This window comes from Pogona vitticeps, chromosome 3, assembly GCF_051106095.1.
Source record: "Pogona vitticeps strain Pit_001003342236 chromosome 3, PviZW2.1, whole genome shotgun sequence".
In the NCBI taxonomy this organism is placed as follows: Eukaryota; Metazoa; Chordata; class Lepidosauria; order Squamata; family Agamidae; genus Pogona; species Pogona vitticeps.
Genome location: NC_135785.1, coordinates 177,583,700 through 177,605,790, shown reverse-complemented (window position 1 = coordinate 177,605,790; position 22,091 = coordinate 177,583,700). Strand labels below are relative to the sequence as shown.

The window sequence follows — 22,091 nt, the reverse complement described above, 5'->3', positions numbered from 1 at the left end:
TCTATCCACTACACACACTAGCTTCATGTAGTCAATTAGCTATTTCAATTGCCAGTGGTTCTCTGCCTTTGGCCCTCCTGATGCTCTGGACTTCAATTTCTAGAATCTCTGAACATTGGTTTTAACTGTTGGAGGCTTCTTTTGAGAAACATCTGAGTAAGCCAACGTTTGAAAATAACTGTCCCAGGCTACATCACATGGACAGGAACGTGTGCCCCCTCTTTTAGTAGCACTGTCTGTTTTCCACCTTGCAAAATGCAAGGGGAATGCAGGCATTTCTACACAACAAATGGACAAATATAGCTAATTATGCACATAACATGCTAGTGTTCTGGATGTGATACACATGCTCTGGATGTTGTTTTTCTTCCCCTAGAGTTCTTGAATGAGCTGCATATCTAACAAAAATAAGTTATTCTGCCCACGATAGCATATTCTGAAGCCTGATTATGACTCTCAAAACATGGCTAACAGTCTAGTACAGAAATATGTCTTGAACCCAGTTGATTTAAAGTCCTCATAACCGTACACTAGGTTGCAGCTAATGAGCATCAGCTCAAACCTTATAAACAGTTCAGTCTTCAACTGCTAAACCTAAGTACTTGGATTTAAGCTGATTAATTTCCATTGAGGATGATGGGACTAAAGGAGCTTCATCCTGCATATGTCAGCTTAATTGGTATCTAGATGGAGTTGCTAGGCACCTAAAAGAAATGGCCAGCTTCCCAGTGATTAAGCAGAACCCCACAGAGAGCTAAGCCCTTGAGTTTGTGCGTTGGACGCTGCACCAAGCTGAACTGCTTCTCTTCTACATCTGTCAATCTAAATGTTGAAACAGATAATCAAGACTTGATTTATAAGCTTATTTGATCTGCAATGTGCCTGATTTAAGAGTCTCATAAGTATCATTCAATTATGCATGTCTCTTTTTAGCAAACACAATTAGTTTCATGAGATAAGAAATTCTGTGAGTCCAATGAATTGTATTTTGTTAGATGGCCTGTTCAACTTTTTTTAAGTTAAGAGACAGCCTCTCATTACTTTACTCTATCAGCTAACTCTAAGTCACCTTTTCCTTGTTCACTTAGGAGACATCCAATATATATGCCACACCTTCACTCTCATTCTTAATAATATCCGTTTTCTTTTCAAATACAGTTAGAACCCCAAACTTTTCTCAAAAGAGCAATTTTGAAACAGATAGACGCCAGCACACACACACACACACACACACAGAGAGAGAGAGAGAGAGAGAGAGTTTGTGAATGCTGCATTCACCATTATGCCAGATTTAAAAATGAATTACAGCATATCAACATTACATCCGAATTACTGCAACAAGTACATATAAAAGAAAAATTGCAAAACATGTTTCCAGCACAACTCCCCATGGCAATAGCCAATCCCACAGACTAAATAAACTTAATAATTATTTTATTATTGTTGTCTTCGTTTGAAAACTATGTAGTCAGTCTTGTAAAGCTATTCCAATAAAGAACCAGTACCTGCTGTCCCATAATTCATGCTGCTTCTACCATCTATAAATGCTAAATTCAATCAATGTATGTACAGTAGAAACAGACAGGTGTAAAAATCAAGAATATAAAATATTTATTTGATGATGAACAATGTTATATAAATGAGGAGAGACAAACTGGAGGAGAAAAACAGAATTTCTCTCTTTTATCATGTATTCACAAAACCATGAAATATTCATGCAGAATAACAGGACTGTCAATTATGGATAGAGAAGAGGACCTCCTTCCTGCAGCTTGCAAAGCTTAACTAACATGAGCTATTAAATGAAACCCTACTAGACAGAAAACAACTGGACAGTGCAGGACATGATCCTTCCAACCAGCATCTGCCCTGTAAATTCCATGGGTCTTAGCTTCCAGGTAAGTATATAAAGGATTGCAGTCTACAATACAAAACATTCATCTTAAATCAAACAAAAGAATGCACACATTATTGGAAAGCTGTTTTAATACAATCCAAGTGAATTGATTGATAAAAGGGTTTCAGACTTAAAATTGTTACTAGTGGCTCATTTACACATGAATTTCCTTTCAAAATAGGGCCAGGTTTATCCCAGGACTCTATATTCTATTTTGAAATGATCTGCTACTAAGGAAAACAAAAGGCTTTTCCAGTACGTAAGTTATTGCTTTGTTATGTGTAGTGCAATGGTATGAAAGTGTATTCAGAACTCAGCCTCCATGAGTTCTGTGAGACCTATTCCCAGTTAAGTGAGCATTCAATTGTAGCACTGGTCCCCAACCCTGGGTCCCCAGATGTTATTGGACTACAGCTCTCAGAAATCCTGACCAACACAGCTAGTGGTAAAGGATTCTGAGAATTTTAGTCCAGGAACTTATGGAGGACATAAGGTTGGGAACCACTAGATTATAGCATAAATCTAAAATGAGAACTCTCAATAGTTTCATAAGCACCAATGAGTCTATCCTAGCTGGGAATAACAAGTGGATTTAGGCCTGTTTATATCTTGTATCTTAAATCTTGTAAAGATGTTATGGTACATGATGGTACATGTGTTTCTAAACTAGAGTTCATTTTAACAGAGGAACTATTCTCTTCCAATCAACCAATGAAGCACTCTCATGATGAAAGTTATGGCACAAGAAAATAGCCTTTAAAAATTCTGTTGCAAAAATTTATGCCAACATAAACTGGATCAATACATAATTTAAATGAATTGAAAGCTTCCCTACCCACAACTCCACTTCAGGTTCCGAGGTTCCCTAGGGCTGCCTTTGGGAGCTTTGGAATAGGCAGGGAAGCCTTTAATAGTAAACAATTGCCAAGGGAGGTCCCAATGCTAGTGGCAGCAACCTGGTGGCAATTTTTTTCCTTTAAAGGCTTCCCCGCCTGTCCCGAGGCTTCCAAAGCATTCTCCGGGGCAGAAGGGAGTCACAGGAAGCCTCAGCATCCCAAAAGAGGGGATACTGAGTTTTCCATTAGTTTAAATTAAATATTTATGTCAACAAGATTTTGCGTATTAAAACTGACACACAGGGTGGATGAGAACGGATACATTAAACAGAACTGGAAACAGAACTTAGTATGTAGCACAGAATACACTAAACAACTGCACAAACAAATGAATGAATTCCAAAGCATTGATCATCTATAGCAATTGGTTTCCCCCGCCATCCAAACAGAATTAAATTGATCAGGGGAAAACCCAACACTGGTCCAATGCACTGAAAACAAATGAATGAAAATCAACTGGCATTTGTAATGAAAACATTCTCAGGTAACCAGGCTGGGTAGAGCTTGAAGGTTGCTACCAAGCAGAATATTGCGTACTACACAAGATGAACCAACAGTCTGATTCAGCATAAGGCAGTTTTGTAAGTTCAGCATATTTCATTCTCTTAGACCAAGCATGGACACAACACACGCACAAGGCATTTAGCAAGTACAGCTATTTTTAAATTGCTAGTTTGGGTTGTATTTCCCCCATATAACAACCAGTCTTATCCTGGAGATTTTCTAGACAAATGTAAACACTGGCCAGTTCCCATATGAATACAAAAACAAAATCTATAGTAAAAAGGAATCTAACTTCTTTCTAATGTTCTCAAAAGCATCTTTCCCCAGATAGTCAATGTGGCCTTCTTCCCATTTTCTTCGTTCATCTTCTGTATTCATTTCCTCTGCTTTGAGCTGAACAGACAGCTCTGAAACATGACTGGTGATGTCATCCTGTGAGAAAACAGAAAATAAATCTTAGCCTGTATTTCTGATAACCTAATATCAAAATTTTTAAAGGGTTTAAGTAGTTGAAGGATTGTAGTAACATCCAACAGTTGCATCTACAGTGCTCTAGACTTCATCTGTCTCCAGTATGGAATGGATAGACCAATTAAGACTAGGTCCCAGGATTCCTGGACTCAAAACTCTACCTTTGGCATAAAGCAGGTAGACCAGTCCCCGGTTCTTCTCAAGGCCTGTTTTGTCTTCCTTAGGTAGACCAGGTCCCTGTCAAGCCCCACAAAATGCCCACCTGAGCATGAACAGCATGCAAATCAGCATTATACAGGAACAAATTATGCAGGGCATTATTTTATTATAGAAAACAAAATAGCTCAGGTTACTCAAATGATAGTACACAAAGTGAGATGTGCACAGATTATTTACTCTGCTTGCATCCCAACAAAAAGTAAGCATGCTCTAACTTTGGATCCTGTCTGCAAAATACTCCGCCAAGAAGAAGACACTCCTACAATATATACTCTGCAGTAAATTCCTTTGCAGATAATATGTTTATTGTCATTTATAATAACTAAGTGCCATCCCCACTAAGAAACAAAACTTAACTGTATGACATTCAGCTAGACCACACTTTCTTAGCTTGGCCTGCCTCACAGGACTGTTATGAGGAAATGGGGGGGGAGAACCATGTATGTTGCTCCGGGTTCTCTGATTAAAAGGCAAGGTAGAAACATAACTAATAATAATCAATGAGATCAGATCATGCTCCATGAAGAACTACTGTGGTGCCTCGCATTACAATGTTAATTCGTTCCAGCGAAATCGCTGTAGAACGAAAACATCGTAAAGCGAAATTAAAAAGCCCATAGAAATGCATTAAAACCCAATTAATGCGTTCCTATGGGCTTGAAACTCACTGTCCAGCGAAGATCCTCCATAGGGCGGCCATTTTCGCTGCCCATGCAGCGAGGAATCCATCCCAGAAAACAGCAGGCAGCCTTTTTTTTTACTCAGCAGCCATTTTGAAACCGCCAATCAGCTGTAGGAAAATCGTCATTTTGCGAGAATCGGTTCCCGAAGCAGGGAACCAATCATCGCAAAGCGAAATTCCCTCATAGGAAACATCGTTTTGCGATTGCTTTTGCGATTGTAAAAACTTCGTTGTTATGTGATTTCGTCGTAAAACGGAGCACTCGTCTTGTGAGGCACCACTGTATTTCTCTTCACAATTTAAAAAATTTAGACAAAAGTAACAGATCATATACCATTTGCACAGAGTATCCTAAGCTATGACCAAAATCCTTTTCCTTCAAGTTATGCCTGTCAAAGGGTGATGACATCACTTACAGAAGACAGTTTTTATAATTAAAAACTTCCTCCTTCTGTTCCATGGTTCATCTGACTTGCAAATAATTCATTTCATTGCCAGGAAGTCATGGGAGCGGCAGGATAGAAGAAGGACCTCTTCAATTGCCAAAAATCTTCTCCTGCCAGTAGTCATCCACTTGTGGGTATTTTTCCCCACACAAAACTTCCCACACAATAGATTACTCAAGTCAGATAAACCATGGGATAGAAGGAGGAAGTTTTCAATAACTGAAAATCTTACCCTGCTGGTAATGTCATCACTCTCCACAAACTCATATCAATCTCTCCAATGTGAGGCACAACCCAAATGTACTGGATTACACCTCTCACTATCCATAATATGTATGATCTGGTGGCCAAGATGTCAGGAATGTAAATGTTGCCCCATTATAAAAGTATGTCTCTTTTTCCAGATGAAAATTAACAAACTGTTGGTGATAATGATAAAACATAAAAGAGATCCTTACCATTTGCACTGGGTGCTGAGGGATAAGCTGAACCAAGAGTTCTGCAGGTGACTTGCTTGGCTCAGAAATGTGGAAATCAAGACTGCATTCAGCTTCCTGTATAGATTAAATATGAAGTTTTATTGAGTTTATTTTAAACCTCATTACTTTTTTTCTACTGCATTGTTCAGAGGAATGGATCAGATTATTTAGCTAGTCCAGCAAGAATTATATCCACTATAATCAAATTTTTCCATATAAACAATTTACTTCAATTTACTTCAAAGTTGAAATAATCTATAGGAATAAAATAATGTTATTTACTTATCATTTATATATTTATTTAAATTATTTTTATTCTACTTTTCTCCTTAAAAAAACAAGGTAGCTTACAACAATGAAAAGACAGTATCAAAGCTAACAGTGAGTATGCAATACTAAAAGGATCAAATGAGACATAAGCAAGATCAAAACACATTCAATGCAGCAAGTACAACAATCCATTAAAAACCCCCAATTGGCAGCCAGTGACTCAGAATAAGCTTCTCTGAAGAGAAATGTCTGCTTGCTGTATGTCTGCTCCTGTGGGAGGGAGTTCCAGAGTGAGAGCATCAACAGAGAAGGCCCTCTCTTGTGTCCCCATCAAACACACCTGTGAGGGTAGTCGGACTGAGAAGAAAGTCCCTCCTCATGATCCTAACACTTGAGCAGTCTCCTCAAGGGAGATGCAGTCCTTGAGATAGCTTGGACCCAGGCCACTTAGGGCTGTATAGGTTAGATCCATCAGTTTGAATTCTGTCCAGGGGGGTGGGGTATTCAATTACTATGGTAATCCAGATAGAATTACAGTAACTTTCTTCCCTTTGCATATTTCTAAACAAGGTAAGAAAAATAATAACTACAAGGAACTTCATTCTATATGCCGTATTTGCCGGCGTACAAGATGACTTTTTGGGCCCAAAAACATGCCTCCAAGTGGGGGGGGTCGTCTTGTACGCTGGGTGCACTCCATTTGGGCTCGCCCGCCCGCAACCCACCCGTTTCCCTTTTCCCCCTTCTCCTCCTCCTCCTCCTCCTCCTCCTGCCGCCCCCCTCAGCCTCTTGCCCTCTTCCTCGCCCTTGGCCAGAGCCCGCCACTGGGCTGCCCGCCGCCCCGTGCGCGCTGAGCCAGCAGCACACTTGCTCACCCGCCACCCCCGTTTCCCCTCTTCCTCCTCCTCCTCCTGCCTCCCCCCTCAGCCTCTTGCCCTCTTCCTCGCCCAGAGCCCACCGCCCCGTGCGCGCTGAGCCAGCGGCCCGCTCACTCACCCGCCACCCCCCCCGTTTCCCCTCTTCTTCTTCCTCCTCCTCCTGCCGCCCCCCTCAGCCTCTTGCCCTCTTCTTCGCCCTCACACTGCTGAGCCAGCGCGCTTGCCCACCACCCCCCGTTTCCCCTCCTCCTCCTCCTCCTCCTCCTCCTGCCCCTGCCCGCCCAGGCTCTTCCTGTTGGGGGGGGTCATCTTATACGGCCGGTCGCCTTGTAGGCCGGCAAATACGGTAAGTACACTTTGGCATTCCATCATAATTGTGTAAAAAAAAAATCTCATTCTTAAAAATTGCACACATTTAACATGGACCTTAGTCCAATTCAGGCTTTACTGAAAGTGTGGAAACTCACTACCTGAACTGTCGCTGTGCCAAGCAGTGATGGCACCTGTAGCTCCACACTATAGGGCTGCAAAGAGTGCAAAATTCCACCCATACAGAGTTATTCAGAACCCTGATCACATGGGATTCTGCATCAAATGGAAGCCTTGACAGGAAACAGCAGGATATCTCAGCACAGACATACCCAGAGTGCTGCCATTCACTCTGTAAGCATAGATGCATGCAGGGGTGGAGGAAAGAGTGACACTATGTCAGAAGGAGGGCTACTTGATGCAGCGTTGTCCCTGCTCATACAGTGAATCACTATGCTTTTCAATAATTCAATAATGCTGGGATACAGCTGATTTAAGCACCACACATTTTTTAACAGATTTGCTCGAGTAAATATGCACACAGGCCAGAATCCTGTTGTTGTTGTTTACATGGATATAACTGAAAATGTAGCTTGACAGGCTTCTGGACATTTATGAAGCTCCCACAGCAGCTACCTGAAGCTGATCAATGAGGTGCTGGTTGCATGCCTGGTCACACAATCAGGATGCAACCAGGCACTGACTGACATCATGTTTGTTACTTTTTTCTTTACACATTTTGTCATATGCGCACATTTTAAAAAGCAACAGGATTCTGCCCATACACTGATAACCCCCAATCCTGTTCTAGAGGGGAAACACTATTGAAGACAAAAGGAGGATTTCGATACAGAGAAAGAGCTGAACCACACTAAACCTACTCTTCTTAGGTTGCAAGAGTACTGAGGAGAGGAATCCTGATTAATTAGTATTTCTGCTTTCCAAATGGTCCAAAGCCACTTATTTTGAGCAGAAATGCATTTTATATTTTTTTACACCTGATATCTTAATTAAACAAGATTTCTGTATTGAGGAAAAGATAGCAAAGCATTTAAATCAAAGAAGATGCTATCTCTGTACACATCATGCTTGAAAACATATTCATATTTTCTGAGATATGGTTACTGTAACTAATTCGCAAAACAGCACCAAAATGACTTACATTTCTCAGAAGTATCTTGTCAGATGAATTTTTAACCACTTCTGATATATATTCTACACCTGCTGAGAAGGGTGAAGAACTACTCACAATGGGATCTCCTGTTTCAAATGTTTTTCCATTATCTCCACTCAAACTAAGCTAATAAAAACAAAACAACAAAAATTATAGTACCAATGTTCTCCATCAGTGAAAAGCTCTGCTTGTACTGTGTGCATTTAATGCTAAAATTGTATTGTTCAGGGATCACAACATAGATGGGATCTCCCCCTCAGAGAGAAAATAAAGATGTCCATCCTCAGAGAAGGAAATCAACCCTCAGATTCCCCCCACCCCCATTGTACCAACTGCGGAATTTTTTTGTGGCCCACAACTCCATTATCAGGGAAAGGGAACACTGTGGAGGCACCTGGGATTGTCAGGGGGAAGTATTCAATCCTGAACACCCACAGTTCTCCTGACCCCTGACTCCAGTTAGTCCGTAATCTATATGAGCCCCTGTAGCTGTCATTGATTAGCTGGGCTCAATGTGAGAAAAAAGTTTGATGATCACGATGGCAAGCATACTAAACAGCTGGGTGAAAGGGGAGAAATACTGCTTCTTTCTCACTTCCCTCATCACCATGAGCCTGACAGGCTTTTAGATATTTCTGAACCTCCAAGATAAAGGAGACTGTTTTGATTTTAAAGACTTATTTTCACTACCACTCAATTATAACTGTTACCTATATTACATAAAGACTACACATTTGCTTGTAGTCCTGCACTGAAAAAAGGATGGGGAGTGGGGATGCACATATAAATGTACATCTCATTGACAATGAGCTAAAAAACATTTTAGATCTCTCCGGCAGGATTGTTGATATCATCATAATCATTATTTTAGAACTTCAGAGTTGGAAGGGACCCTATGAATCACTGAGTCCAGCCCTTGTCAAGAAGGCACAGTGGGGAATTGAACGCCCAACCTCTGAAGCCAGACACCTAAACCACTTTTGCAAATATCAGATCTCTGTGCCATATTAGAAACTATAATTAAAAACAGGGTGGATAAAAATCAATGGTTTTTTTAAAAAAATCAAATTGTTTTAAATCATGATTAATTTTTAAAAAAAATCATTTTAAATGTAAATAATAAAAATCCATTTTTAAAAAAAAATTAAATAAAATCCACCGATTAAAAGTAGTCGCAAAGCTGTAACAGACATTCAATCAAACAGAGCTAGCCCATCTCTTGTTGTAATACAAGCACACTGTACATAGGGTCACAGTTTAAACCAGACATACCACATGAAGATGGGAGGGAATGAAAGGTGACAATAATGACGATAAAGTTTTCCTTCTCTACCATCATTTTACCTCTTCTCTCTGGATTTTGGACTCTGAAGACTCCTGTAGTTTTCCCAGCAATGGTAAAATACTAGAAGTGTACGTTTCCCACCAGAGTTCAAGGAACAAGAGCTGACTCTGAGGTACTGAGGCTGAACCATCCTCTCTAGCTGTTTTTGTCTGAGGGTTGTATTTGTAGTCCCAAGGCTTTGCTGGTCCCAAGAAATGGACCACTTTTGCGTCTTTGCCAAAACTGCAAGAAACAACAGTGTTACGGTTAAAGAATGAGTTTCGCTTAAGTACCATTTTAAGCAGTGACTTGAGATGTTTCATCTCTACAATGTTCTTCTTTTCTTATTCTATCCCATCTTGGTACTCCTTTCTTAAATTAATTGTCTTAATTAATATTGCTATTGTATTTTTATGATTATATATATTTTTATACTGATTTATTTTATGTTGTAAGCCGCCCCGAGTAGACATGGTCTAGAGGGGCGGGGTATAAAATAAATAAATAAATAAATAAATAAATAAATAAATAAATAAATAAATAAATAAATAAATAAATAAATAAATAAATAAATAAATAAATAAATAAATAAATGTTCTCATGAAAATAAATCTGTATTTATTCATGGAAATATATATACACACCTACATGGGTTTTACATACTCCTTGAGCAAAAGAAAAATACAGTGGCATTCAAAAGCTCAGGATGGTGGAAGCCCAGTGAAGCATTTGGTATTTTCAGTGCAGAGCAGCACAGACGGACACGTTGCTTCAATTTTGATTATTAAACCAATATTTTTTTGGTCCATGGTACAATCAGAGGTTTAGGCTTTTATATTAGATTTTTCTGGTTCAATTACTCTTTTGTAACTATATTCACTAGAAGTGGACCACATTCATGAACTATTAACATGACACAAGGTGATGAATGCTTTCATTAGACTTCACTATTGGTATCCTATACCAGATATGCTTCTGCACCAGCATCAACTTACTGTTATAAAACAGAAGCTTAGTGCTTATGATGATAGGCACACAGATCCCATTACCAGAAATGAAATCTATGAACTTCTGCAGTGTTTTCTAATGCTACTGAAGGAGATTTATTTATCCACTCAAGGCTGGGAAGCTGTGATTTCTGCGCTGGACTGATACAACCAAGACTTTGAACATAAACAATTACTTTTTTGGTGACCAAGGTATAACTAAGTTACATTTCAGAATTAATAAATAGTTATGATTTGTGCACAACAATATTTTCTACTTGCTTTCAAAAGTCACTCTTAAAAGATATTAACAGAAATTGGCCAGGTTTCATGGTAAATCTCTTATCGGCAAGGGAAGAACAACTTTGTTTATTGCCTTTAGTATTTTTACAAAAATACAATGTCAGGAGCAATGGAGGGAACTAGAGAGTATTATTTGCCTTTATTTTCTGACCTGCTAGTAATGAAGGTGCAATTAGGTAATGAAAAACAATGGAAATAATTACTCTTGGAAATTTCTGCCACTGGACCAGTGAGAATGGTAATGCCAACCTGGCTGTCTCAAAATAATTAATAATTTATTTACATTTATTATTTAATTGTATCTATAACCTGCCTTTTCTCCAGTGAACATAGCTTTCTTCCTCCCCCACTTTATCCTCGTAATGACCCAATGAAGCGCAACAAACTCTTTTTAAAAAAATTTATGTTGCAGGTCTAGATGAAACTACTCATTTACGTATAGTCAAACATGGAGCAAACATTAATGTACTTACCGTTGGAAAGCAGGAGCATAGGTGTAGATGGCATTACTGGTCAGATTATATATAAATGGCAAATGTTTCTTGATATCTTTTGTTGCCCAGTTGCTGAAGAAACTGTTCAACAATCCCTGATCACCTCCTAGGGATCAAAAATAACATGAATAATGTGAACACATTTTAACATGAACTACAGCAAAAACAGCTCTTTAAATCCTCAAACTGAAATTTACGCACACTTTCTAAGTTATGAATCTGCCATTCAGAGAGAGAAAAAGTGATGAAAAATGAAACCAACTGATGTTATCTAGCTCAGCTGCCATTTTTCACCAACAAAAAATGTATACATAAATTATTGCACACTTCACCTACAAATTCCACATATCCTGCCATGAACTATACTGTTTGGCTCATGGTAGGTCTACCCAGTCTGTTCAGTTCATATAAGTAGTGGCCTGAACCAGTGGACAGACCCATTGAAACAATAGATTTACATATGTGTCAGCTGACTTTTCAGGTGTTCTACTTGGGCATACAAACCAAATTTACATCAAGATAACTGCAGGTCTTTGGTGGCTCAATGCTGTCTCCTAATAGTTTAACATGTAATTTACAATAGGTTGCTTTTATCATTTAGGATTTGGGCCAAAAGAACATGATGGCAGCTTCAGCTAGTGGTTTGTGGCCTGAAAACCAGAGCGAACTATTAAGCATTTTTTGGCCAAACTGTTGCACATTCTGTCTGTTACTTAGCTGTACTGGGACTAAAATGACACATATATTTTCATGCAACCTTAAATATTCAAATTATATTTTAAGCATAAACTGAACAATACCTTTTGAATGTACATGTTTCCATTTGCTTAGGGCTATAAATGATTTATCAATTTTGCAAAAAGATAGCCAACATATTACTGTGGTGCCTTGACTTACGAACATCCTAACCTACAAACATTTCAAGTTACGAACAGCTCCGTTCGTGGAATTTTGCTTTGACTTGCGAATGGAACTTTGACTTACAAATGAAAAAAACCCGTGAGGAAGGTGGAAAATTTGAAGTTTCAGTTAACAATTGGCCTGCGAAGAGACTGCTTGTCTGCTACATCGCTCACTTTTTGGAGTGTTTTTTCCCATTTCCGATGGGTCTTGGAGGTTTTGGTTGTTTGGGGGGGGGTTACTCCATTTCTGATGGATCTTGGGGGGTTGGTTGCTTTTGGGGTGGTTCCCCATTTCCAATGGGTCTTGCATGCTTCCCTTGCTGTTTCCTTTGTTCTCTGTGCATTTCCGACGTGTTCCCTTTGTTTTCTTTGCATTTCCGATGGGTCTTGCATTGCTCCAGAAACTCTTTCCCTACCTAAAGAGGACTGATGCAGGCAAGCCAAAGCATGCTACTGTAATTCTGAGATTAGACAACTGTAATTTCCTGCACATGGGGCTAACCTTGAAGATGCATGGGAGGCTTCATCTGGTACAGTATGCAGTGGCTAGACTACCAACGGTTCTCTCCAGCTCAATATGGCACCTATTCTACACTAGCTCCACTGGCTGCCAGTGATCTTCCAAGTTCAGTTCAAAATGTTGGTTATTACCTTTACAATCCCAACACAGTTTTGGACCCACAAATATATGGATCCCCTCTACCCACATAAGTCTCTGTGTTGATTGCTCTTTTCAGAAATGTCAACTGTTGTTGTGGCTCCCATGCTTTGGAACTCCCTACCTAAGCCTCTGTGAAAGAGAATATCTTTGCAGGCATTGAAGAGGGGACCGTAAGATGTAACTATCTTGGTGGACTTTTCAGATGCTGTGATCCCTTGTGGTGACATATTTTATCTGTGCTTCCACCACTTTGTATTAATGGATTTTTTACTTTTTAGATTGTTGAGTTTGTTAAATGTTTTAATATGTTTCATTGCTTCAATCATGTTGAACTCTATTCTGGATATCCTCAGACAGAAGATCAGCATATAAATGAAAATAAAAGAGAGATAAACATTTCAGGCTATAATCCCCACAATTTCATATTATTGATCATGATGGGTGCGGAGGATGGGGATTGCCCATCTGGCCAAAACATCTGGAGGGCCACAAATTCCCTTATCCTATTTTAGATGGGTACGTCTCCACATAGTATGGTTATTTTTGACAGCAAATGTTATTTGGAGTTCTTTTTTATGCCAACTGCTTGAAACCTTTGCTCTAAGAACAATGTCCCTAAACTGATCAGAGTATATCTTCAGATATTTACATCCTCGGAAGAATTATACCAATGAAAATCACAGTCTAATAGTCAGGAAGGGGACCACATTCAATAAACGTACCATCAAAGCTCCCATGTTCATTTGCGTACTGCAGGAGGAGGTTAAATGTTTTTAAGGAAGGTTGGAAAACAAAGACACCGCTATTAAAGCAATCTGGCCAGCCAGAATCTGGAGCTGCCGATAATTCTTCCCGATCAAACAGTTCATCAATGTTGCATAGTACCTAGGATGGATGTATCAAGGTCTAATTACAACAGATCCTTTATAATGAAAACCTATGGATCCACAGCCTCACTTACTATATTCACTGCTATCCTTTGGCCCTGTAGTCAACATGAATAGGAATATGACCATATGTTGACCAAGCACATCTGAAATTATGGGATCCATTTTTATCCATGTTTCAGTATCGTAAAGTGTTTATAGCTTTCTATCTCCAGTGCAGAACAGAACATACAACACCCTAAGATTTTCTTACAGCTACTGTTTTCTAATTACACTGACTGTGCATCTCACAGCTACAGTAAACGAGATGAGAATCTTTGCAGAAAATATGTATTGTTCATATAAAAACAGAATTTTAAAAATTAAACTGGCTAGTCAAATAGTTTTCCAGCCTATACACAGAAATATTGTAGAGAGGATGGCCTGTGAGAGAACATCTTGGCCTCTAGGTGATGATATTCCTTATATCAACAGATGATATTAGAAAGATATAGAGGCCCAGAAAATCCATTTTTATGGGAATCTGAGTTCTAACTGGTAGGCTGATAGTCTCCATTTCAGATGCCAATGGCCTTTTAATAACACTATATCATCATCATCATCATCATCAACAACAACAACATCATCATCATCATCATCATCATCAACAACAACAACAACAACAACAACAACGGTTCACCCAGTGAATCAGAAAATTACTTTGTATCTGGACCCACCTTCATAACACCCCTAAATTTGCATCTCAAAACCATCAGCTAGTTTGACTCTGATGGTTGGATATAACGAATAGCTTAAGTTTTGGACGTGTTTTAGAGAACAAAAAATTATATATATCCTATGCTGGCTGTCCAACAGGTTGCTGAGGTACCAATGCTCCAGATCAGTGGTTCCTAACCTCGCACCCCTGAATGTTCTCAGACTAAAATTCCCCAAAGCCTTCACCAGTAGCTGTGTTGGCCAGGATTTCTGGGAGTTGTAGTCCAAGAACATCTGGGGACTGAAGACTGGGAACCATTGCTCTAGATCAGTGGAGGCAAACCTTTTTCGGCTGGAGTGCCCAAAATGGTGGGGAAGAAACCGGTGGCTGCCGTGTCGCCTGGAAGACCAGAACCGGAACAGGAAGTGGCAGTTTCAGGGGGAATCATGGGCATGGACAAGAAGTTAAAGGGGGAATCATGGGGACAGACAGGAAGTTGAAGGACCCAGAACAGGAAGAGAAAGGGGGAATCCCAGCTGTAGCCACTTCAAAAGGTTTGTTTCCACAAGGACGGGTGGCTTGGCAGCTCACTCGTGTGCCAGTAGAAAGGGCTTCGCGTGCCAACTGTGGCACACATGCCATAGGTTCACCATCACTGCTCTAGATACTAATGCTAAGCTACACTAGGATATGGGTCTTGTCCCACATATGATCAATCGCTATGACAAAACCATCCATCTCAACATTTATTATCTCCACTCTTACCATCGTGTCTGCATCCATGAAGACACATTTGCTATACTGAATAAGAGTCCAGCAATGAAGTTTAGTAAAGGTTACACCTAGTTCCAGCCTCTTCAGCAGAGTTAAGTGCAATGAGTCATTGCTGTCAATTTCATTAACGTCAACCACTGCATCGAATATGGTGCCAAGGGCAGTCCTGAAAAACCAAGTGAAAAACAAAAACAAAAACAAACAGATTGGAAGCCTTAAGAACTCTCTTTTAACAAAAGCAAAAAAAGCAAAAAAATAAAAATAAAATAAAAAATAAAAAAGTAGTGCAAAGGTTCCATCACTACCATAACTGAAGTAAGAGCAGACCCTGGTACCAGGAACAGAAATATTATCAACTAGAAGAAAGGTTAACAAAGAAACAACATCACAATAAAAATATGAAATTAAAAAATCTGCATGAACACAAAAGGTATTTCTTATGAATCATGTGCTTTTCAGTACCGATAAAAGCTATGTATCCTGACCTATCTACAGGTTAGCACTATTTCCTGCAAAAATATGTGTCTACTAATTCATGGTTCAAGGGTTTATTGATAGCATTTAGTAGGCCCTATTATGAAAAGTATTATGAAAGGAGGGAGACAGAATGCTTTGTATCCATTCTCTCCATGCTATTCATAATCTTAAAGACTTTTCTTAGTAGTCTCTTTTTTAGAAAACCAAATCGAACAATTTTAGCCATTTCTCACCAAACAGTTTGTAGATGGAGCAGCTGATGAGAACAGCACAAGATAAAATAATGAGGTAGAGTGGAGGGAAAACAGCACAAAAGATTATTTAAAATATTTGAGAAAATTAATTCAACTCATAACTATGTGGAGTTTTCATGGCTGAAGGTCCCCAAATCATTAAGGAAGTCCTATTCTTTATACTGCTATTAATATATAGCAGTATCTGCTTAAAATTCTGTCTAAGAAGTGGTTAAGACAAAGGGCCATGAGCAAAAAGGGGCTTTTAATTGAAGGTGAAACAAACATGGGACAAAACATAGCTCTAGTTTGTTTGTATGCTTGGTCACTTCTGATTTAATTACCCTAGCCATTAAGGGATCAAGGCACACATTCAACCTGGTCTTTGTTTAATGTTATTTTATAATTAGGTAGTGGAACAGAATTTCCATTTTGTAATTACCATGTTAATTGCATCTGGGAACGTGTCCTTACCTCATTGTGCAGGAGACCTGAGGTGTAATTAGCACTGCCAGCTTTCTGGAAGTTCTGTGGTTCCTCAAGGATTGCCCAAGAACAAGAGCTCCGGGACAGTAAACATCGTTAGTAGCAAGGGTCACAAAAGCCTGGTCTGTCACTGTAAACAAGCATTCAGAATAGTTCCTTAATTCAGCATAAGAAAATTGCCTCAGCAGTTTCCTATTTTCTCCCACTGAAGAGACAAACTGTGATTTCTCTCATGGCATGTAGATTCCACAATAATTTTTTTTTTATTCCCCAGAACTCATCAGGCAGAGAACTGCAAATGCTAGGCAGATTTCTGCTTGTTGCCACTGCATGACATCACATGATGGAGAGGACAGAGATGAACTGCTGTTGCTGCTTTTGATGGTCATCATACATCTTCTATAACATCTAGTTCAGTGGTTCCCAATCTTGGGTCTCCGGATGTTCTTGGATTAAAACCCCCAGAAGTCTTCACCACTAGCTATGCTGGCCAGAATTTCTGAGAGCTGTAGTCCAAGAACATGTTGGGACTTAAGGCTGGGAGCAACTGCTCTAGTTCCATCCATAAAGCTGACTGACACAAAGGTCTCTTGTTAATGTTCTACTGTATGAGAAACAACCTACATAAGGCTATGACAAACATATTACAATGATGAACAGTGAAGGCCACAGAAAGGCTAGACCCCAACACACACCTAAACTAGAAAGTCTACTAAAAGACCTGCACAGAGATCTCCAGAAACAGCTTATCTATCTGGAGTGCTACATTTCCCATCTTCACCAGAAAACTAAAGAAATGAAGACAAAAGTGTTAAGGCTGGAGGCTTGTAGACCAATCGTTTGCACTTGTCCATTCTCCAGAAAAACAGGCAAGACTGAGAGTGATACTCTGGGCTAAGTACCATGAGCAGAGGCCAGACCCTGCTGTAGAAAGCACAAAATTTCAGTATTCTGAAGCTCTGATCTTCTACTCTGCTTTGCCCCTTGGGTTTCTGCTGTAGGCTTGTGTCTAATTTTTATGGCTGATACTTTAATTTGCAAGCATTGTTTGTTTTCATTCAATTAATTGCCTGTTTTTTTCCCTCACACTCAAAAAACAACTTGTAATCAGATAACATCAAGATAAAAATCTGCCTGAGCAACTGCTGAGGATGACAACAATGCCAGTAAAAAAAAAAAAACGGTAGATTAAAACTGCCAGTATTCCACCCACCCACCCAAATGGGTTCTCTCTGGGTCCACCAAATACGGCTCATACAGATTTCTGAATTATAATTCCTAAGGAAATTCTGCTGAACCCACAGGAATGTGATAGAACACTCCCTGCCTGCTAGGCTTTAGACGAGGGGTGGGTTTGGGTTAAATTCAAGCTTCCAACCCTCATTATGGGCTGCAATGGAAATAGTGGGAAACTGCCATTTAAAAAAAAATCAAACCGGATATGCGCTAATAAGCACTTCTAACTTCTTTCTTGTGATATCCAATGAGCTGTAATCTACAGAGAAAAGGACTAAGTCTCAGGACACCTGAGTTTGAATCCACACTCATCCATGAAAACTCAAACAGGCAGGAGGTGGGGGGACTAGTAAAGCCGCTCCTTAAACTTCTTGTTTACCTTGAAAGCCCTATCACCCTTGCTATACGTTGGTACTGAAAAGATGTTTTGTAACGTACAACTTATGTCTTGGGGGGGGATCTTTGGACTCCCCCCCCCAAGCTTGGTTTTGTTTGTTTGTTTTGCTTTGCTGGGGGAGGCTTTGAAACGACCCTGGGGGCCACATGCAGCCCACATTATGGCCAGTCCTGTTTTAGACTATATTTATCTCTCATTTTCATAACTATATAGAGATTAAAAATGAACAGATGATGGAGCCAAGGACAATGTAGCTGTTTCTTCTCTTTCTGACAGCCTTAATAGCAGCATTGCTAGCTGGAAGGAGGGAGCTTGATCCAAGCATGATGGGAAGTACTGTATGGCTTTTTATCACAGAAACATGAGGTGATACATCCTCAAATAAATCACTGTCTGTATTTGTCTGGACTTGAGTACAATAATATCGCAGCACCAATTTTGTAATCAATTTCACATGCTGGCCAGTCTGCACATCCTTCATGCCAATCATCATCCACTGCAGGGAACAAGGGAGATATTCCCTACATTGCAATGCACTTGGGACACCATACAGCAATTAGCAATGTGGCCAGGTTTAGGTGGGGAGGATGACATTTGTGCCATGAGATCTGTTTTGTTTAGAACGAATTCCTCCTTAGAAACAGGTGGATGTTGAACTTTAAAATCAAGAACCAAAGAGGATCATGTAATTTTCCTTTTGCATTGGCAAAGAGATTCAGTTACTGTCACTGAATGTTTACCTCTGAAAGCAGATGTGTTGCTCATCAACAACACTTAGCCTGTAAAAAAGGGGAATTACTTCATTACAGGTAATTTTTGATTCTGTGAATTTCAAACTATACTTGGGCTAAAAACAACTGGAATAAACCTGCAGGCACAATAGGGAAATGTCTAGATCATAGGATTGTAGGCAGTGAGGCCAGAAGGAATTAGAAAATGAAATTCTGTATTTAATTGCCCTCTTGATTTCACAAATTACAGACTCTCTTGCAATCATGTGTACTGTATTCCTATCTGGAAGTCTGGATGACCATGAGTTGGCTATGGTCAATAAAGGCACAACAATACATATATTGGTCTGTAAAGTGCCATCGGGCTCTGTTGTTCTTAAGTTTTAAAAAAAGCATTGCCTCATTTAACCACAACATGGGTGCATCTTTCACCTCTTTCTCCCTTCTTAACTAATCATATTGGCGAGTATTATAAACAACACCTGTACACAGAAAATGTGTATACCTTCCAAAGCAGAAAAATTACAGAAGGAAAATTAGAGAAGTGGAAAAAACTACCTACCAGACATCTTCTAAAACCATCAGGCTAAGCTGCCTGGTAGAGTAAGCCTATGGCAGCAGGTGGGGGGAGAGATTCCTCCACTATTCCTTATTTGTTTCCAGCAGGCCCTTCTGACTACCGGATAGGGTTAGCGTGTTTCTTTCCTACTGAACATAAATGGATTATATATTAAACATTTATGCATTATTCACTAATTAAACATCCAAACATTCTCCAATTTAATTTGGGGTACAGGAGAAGATGTACAATGGCATTCCGCATAATGTGCATGTATAGCATGTGCCACTACAATACAGTATGTCTGTCTTCACACTTCATAATAATAAATAAATGTAGCATAGAGGGGGAGAGACCACCACCCCCTTTCCCCATACAGACACTGAAATGCAAAGGAAGCAAAGACTGGAAGAGAGAGAGAAAAGGGAGGTACCTGTTTCCTACTAATTGTTAATATCCATGAGCAGGGGTGGGTGGGTGTCAATACAAGAAGCTACCCCCAAGAATTCAGCATAAATTCTTTAAGAACAAAGCTTGAGCAAAGACACACCCGCACCCTTCCAAGCTGCCAGGAAAAAGAAGGCCCCACAGGTAACTTCATAGCTCCTCCTGCACACTCCCTAGCAAAGTATTAACCATTTAACAGCAGTAACTCTTTACATCATGCCTGCATCTCTGCAGGAGAGGGTGGGTGGGTGAAGGCTGCCCCTGGAAAGGAAAGGGTGAGAAATAAAGTGAATGTGAACAAATGACTCCCCTGCGGCTCACCAACAATGGATGATGAAGACACCTGATGAAGTGGGCAATAGTCCCCGAAGGCAGATGCCACAACAGCACACCTTACAATACCAAATACTGTGTAGATTTATTCGAAAGCGAGCCTCCCCCAAGTTCCGCTTGTTGCGTGCATTCGCACTGCACGTTTGAAGTCCCATCCGATCCGCCTTTAAACAGCAATCCGTGCCACTGAACCCGGGGAGGCTTACCTCTGAGTAGGCAATCACAAGACTACCATTAATCTCTTAGCCTTTCAGGTCCCACGTGCGCTTGTGTGTCTTTGTGGCTTATCAACCCAACCAGCTACGACACGGGGGGTTTATTTATTAACCAGGGCGATTGCCAACAGTGAGGTCAAGCGCCGGCTATCATTGCCCAAAGAAAGCGTGTTATTAAAAAAAAAAGGCATCTGAGTTTTTTTTTTTTTTTTAAAAAAGAGGCTCCCCGGTGCCTTTGAAGCCCCTTCCTCTGTCCACCCCGTGAGACATCCCGCCCTCCTTTTCTGCCAATGCGCCGCCCGCTCTCCATCGCCAGGACCGGGCTGGGCGCACCGGGCGCTGCTGCTGCTGTTGCCCCGCCGTCCGTCCGTCCGTCCCTGCCTCCTTTCCAGCTCCCTCCAGGCGACGGGTACCGACCTACCGAGCCTGGGGAGACGAGCCCCGAAGGCGCCTCCGGGCCTGCCCTGCCGCGCCCGCTGCGAGTCCTCTCCTCCAGCCGCCCTTTGGGACGCCATACGCGGCCGAGGTGGCGAACCGCGGGGTGGACTACCGAACCGGCGCCGCAGCCATCCGCAGCGGGGCTCAAGGCTACCTTTGACGCGCCGGCCTGGAGAGCGGGGACCAAGGCGGCTTGCCATTGGCCGAGCTCGGGGGCTCCTCCCCCGCCTCCGCCCCCTCCCTCTCGGGGCCCTCGCGTTCCAGGCTCGGCGAGGAATCCGCAGCCTCTCGGGGGGTCCTGGAGGCAGCGCTTTGGAACGGGTGGGGCGGGCTTCTGGAGCGGCGGAGGTTGAGGCGTCAAGGCGCATCTTGGCTTCATCGGCTGGCAGTTGAAATTCTGTATGGCGCTCTCGGTCCCGACGAGAAATCCTGTCTCTCCCCTCTACAATTTTGCGGTTCCCCCCCCCGTCGTGTTGCAAGACTTTCGCCCCATTCACACGTTCTGTAATCTATCAATCACACACACACCCGGGCACTACCGTCATCCTTCAAGCAATGCCGCAGTTCAAAAGGGAAGAGGCGTCTTGTCTCTGATTGATGACTCGATTAATTATATTTACCTGAGTGTTTTCTTCAGTATGCTTGAGGCGGTGCATGTGGTTCACCAGGGCTTTGTGAATAAATTCTACTAAAACTGTAACTGGCATACTAATACATGTGACAGTGGGATATTAAGGCGGCAAGTTTCTTCATCATCATCATCATCATCATCATCATCTTAGAATTGAAGTACTGGAAGAGATCCTGTGGACCATTAATCCAACCCCTGCGAAGAAGGTGCAGTGGGGAATCGAACTCCCAACCTCTGGTTTCACTTAATTCTTCACTTTAAGGGAAATTATTTAAAAGCTGGAAATCACAGTGCTTCCCTTGCTCCCCTCCTCCTTTAATGGCCCAATTCAGAGATCCCACGGCAATGGAGGAGAATAACGTATATTCCTCTATCCCCGATGGCCTACTTCAGATGTTAGGAGTTATTTTTTAAAAAAACACACACAACACTGCATGACATAATGATTGCAGGTGATTCTGTTTTTGTATGTGGAGTCACGTAGATAACTTGGGATGACACATGAAAATGAATCCCATTCCTTCCGTTCAAACGTCAGTTTCTTCTGCAACTGTTTCATTTGTGGCTCATAAAAGCGGTGAAGGGCAAGTGAGGAAACTTGCTGAGTCCCTAAAAAGAGTGGTGCATGCTTCTCTGCTTAAAAAAAGCTTTTAGG

General features: G+C 40.9%; 1 protein-coding gene across 4 annotated transcripts; it reads right to left on the bottom strand.

Annotated features, from left to right (window-relative positions):
• Positions 1-1,588: 1,588 nt before the first annotated feature.
• On the bottom strand, positions 1,589-20,998 carry GYG2 (glycogenin 2). 4 transcript variants are annotated; one of them, XM_078390359.1, is made up of 10 exons: positions 20,785-20,998; positions 19,376-19,521; positions 16,438-16,579; positions 15,245-15,419; positions 13,618-13,780; positions 11,312-11,438; positions 9,570-9,792; positions 8,214-8,351; positions 5,574-5,669; positions 1,589-3,729 (listed from the first exon to the last, which is right to left on the bottom strand). In XM_078390359.1, the coding sequence occupies exons 2-10, from the start codon at positions 19,380-19,382 to the stop codon at positions 3,568-3,570; spliced, it is 1,233 nt and encodes a 410-aa protein (XP_078246485.1). In that variant the 5' UTR covers positions 19,383-19,521; positions 20,785-20,998; the 3' UTR covers positions 1,589-3,567. The 4 variants fall into 4 exon arrangements, with proteins under 4 accessions (XP_078246485.1, XP_078246484.1, XP_072850506.2 ...); XM_078390358.1 differs by having other exon boundaries at positions 19,376-19,518; XM_072994405.2 differs by having other exon boundaries at positions 20,789-20,998.
• Positions 20,999-22,091: the final 1,093 nt, after the last annotated feature.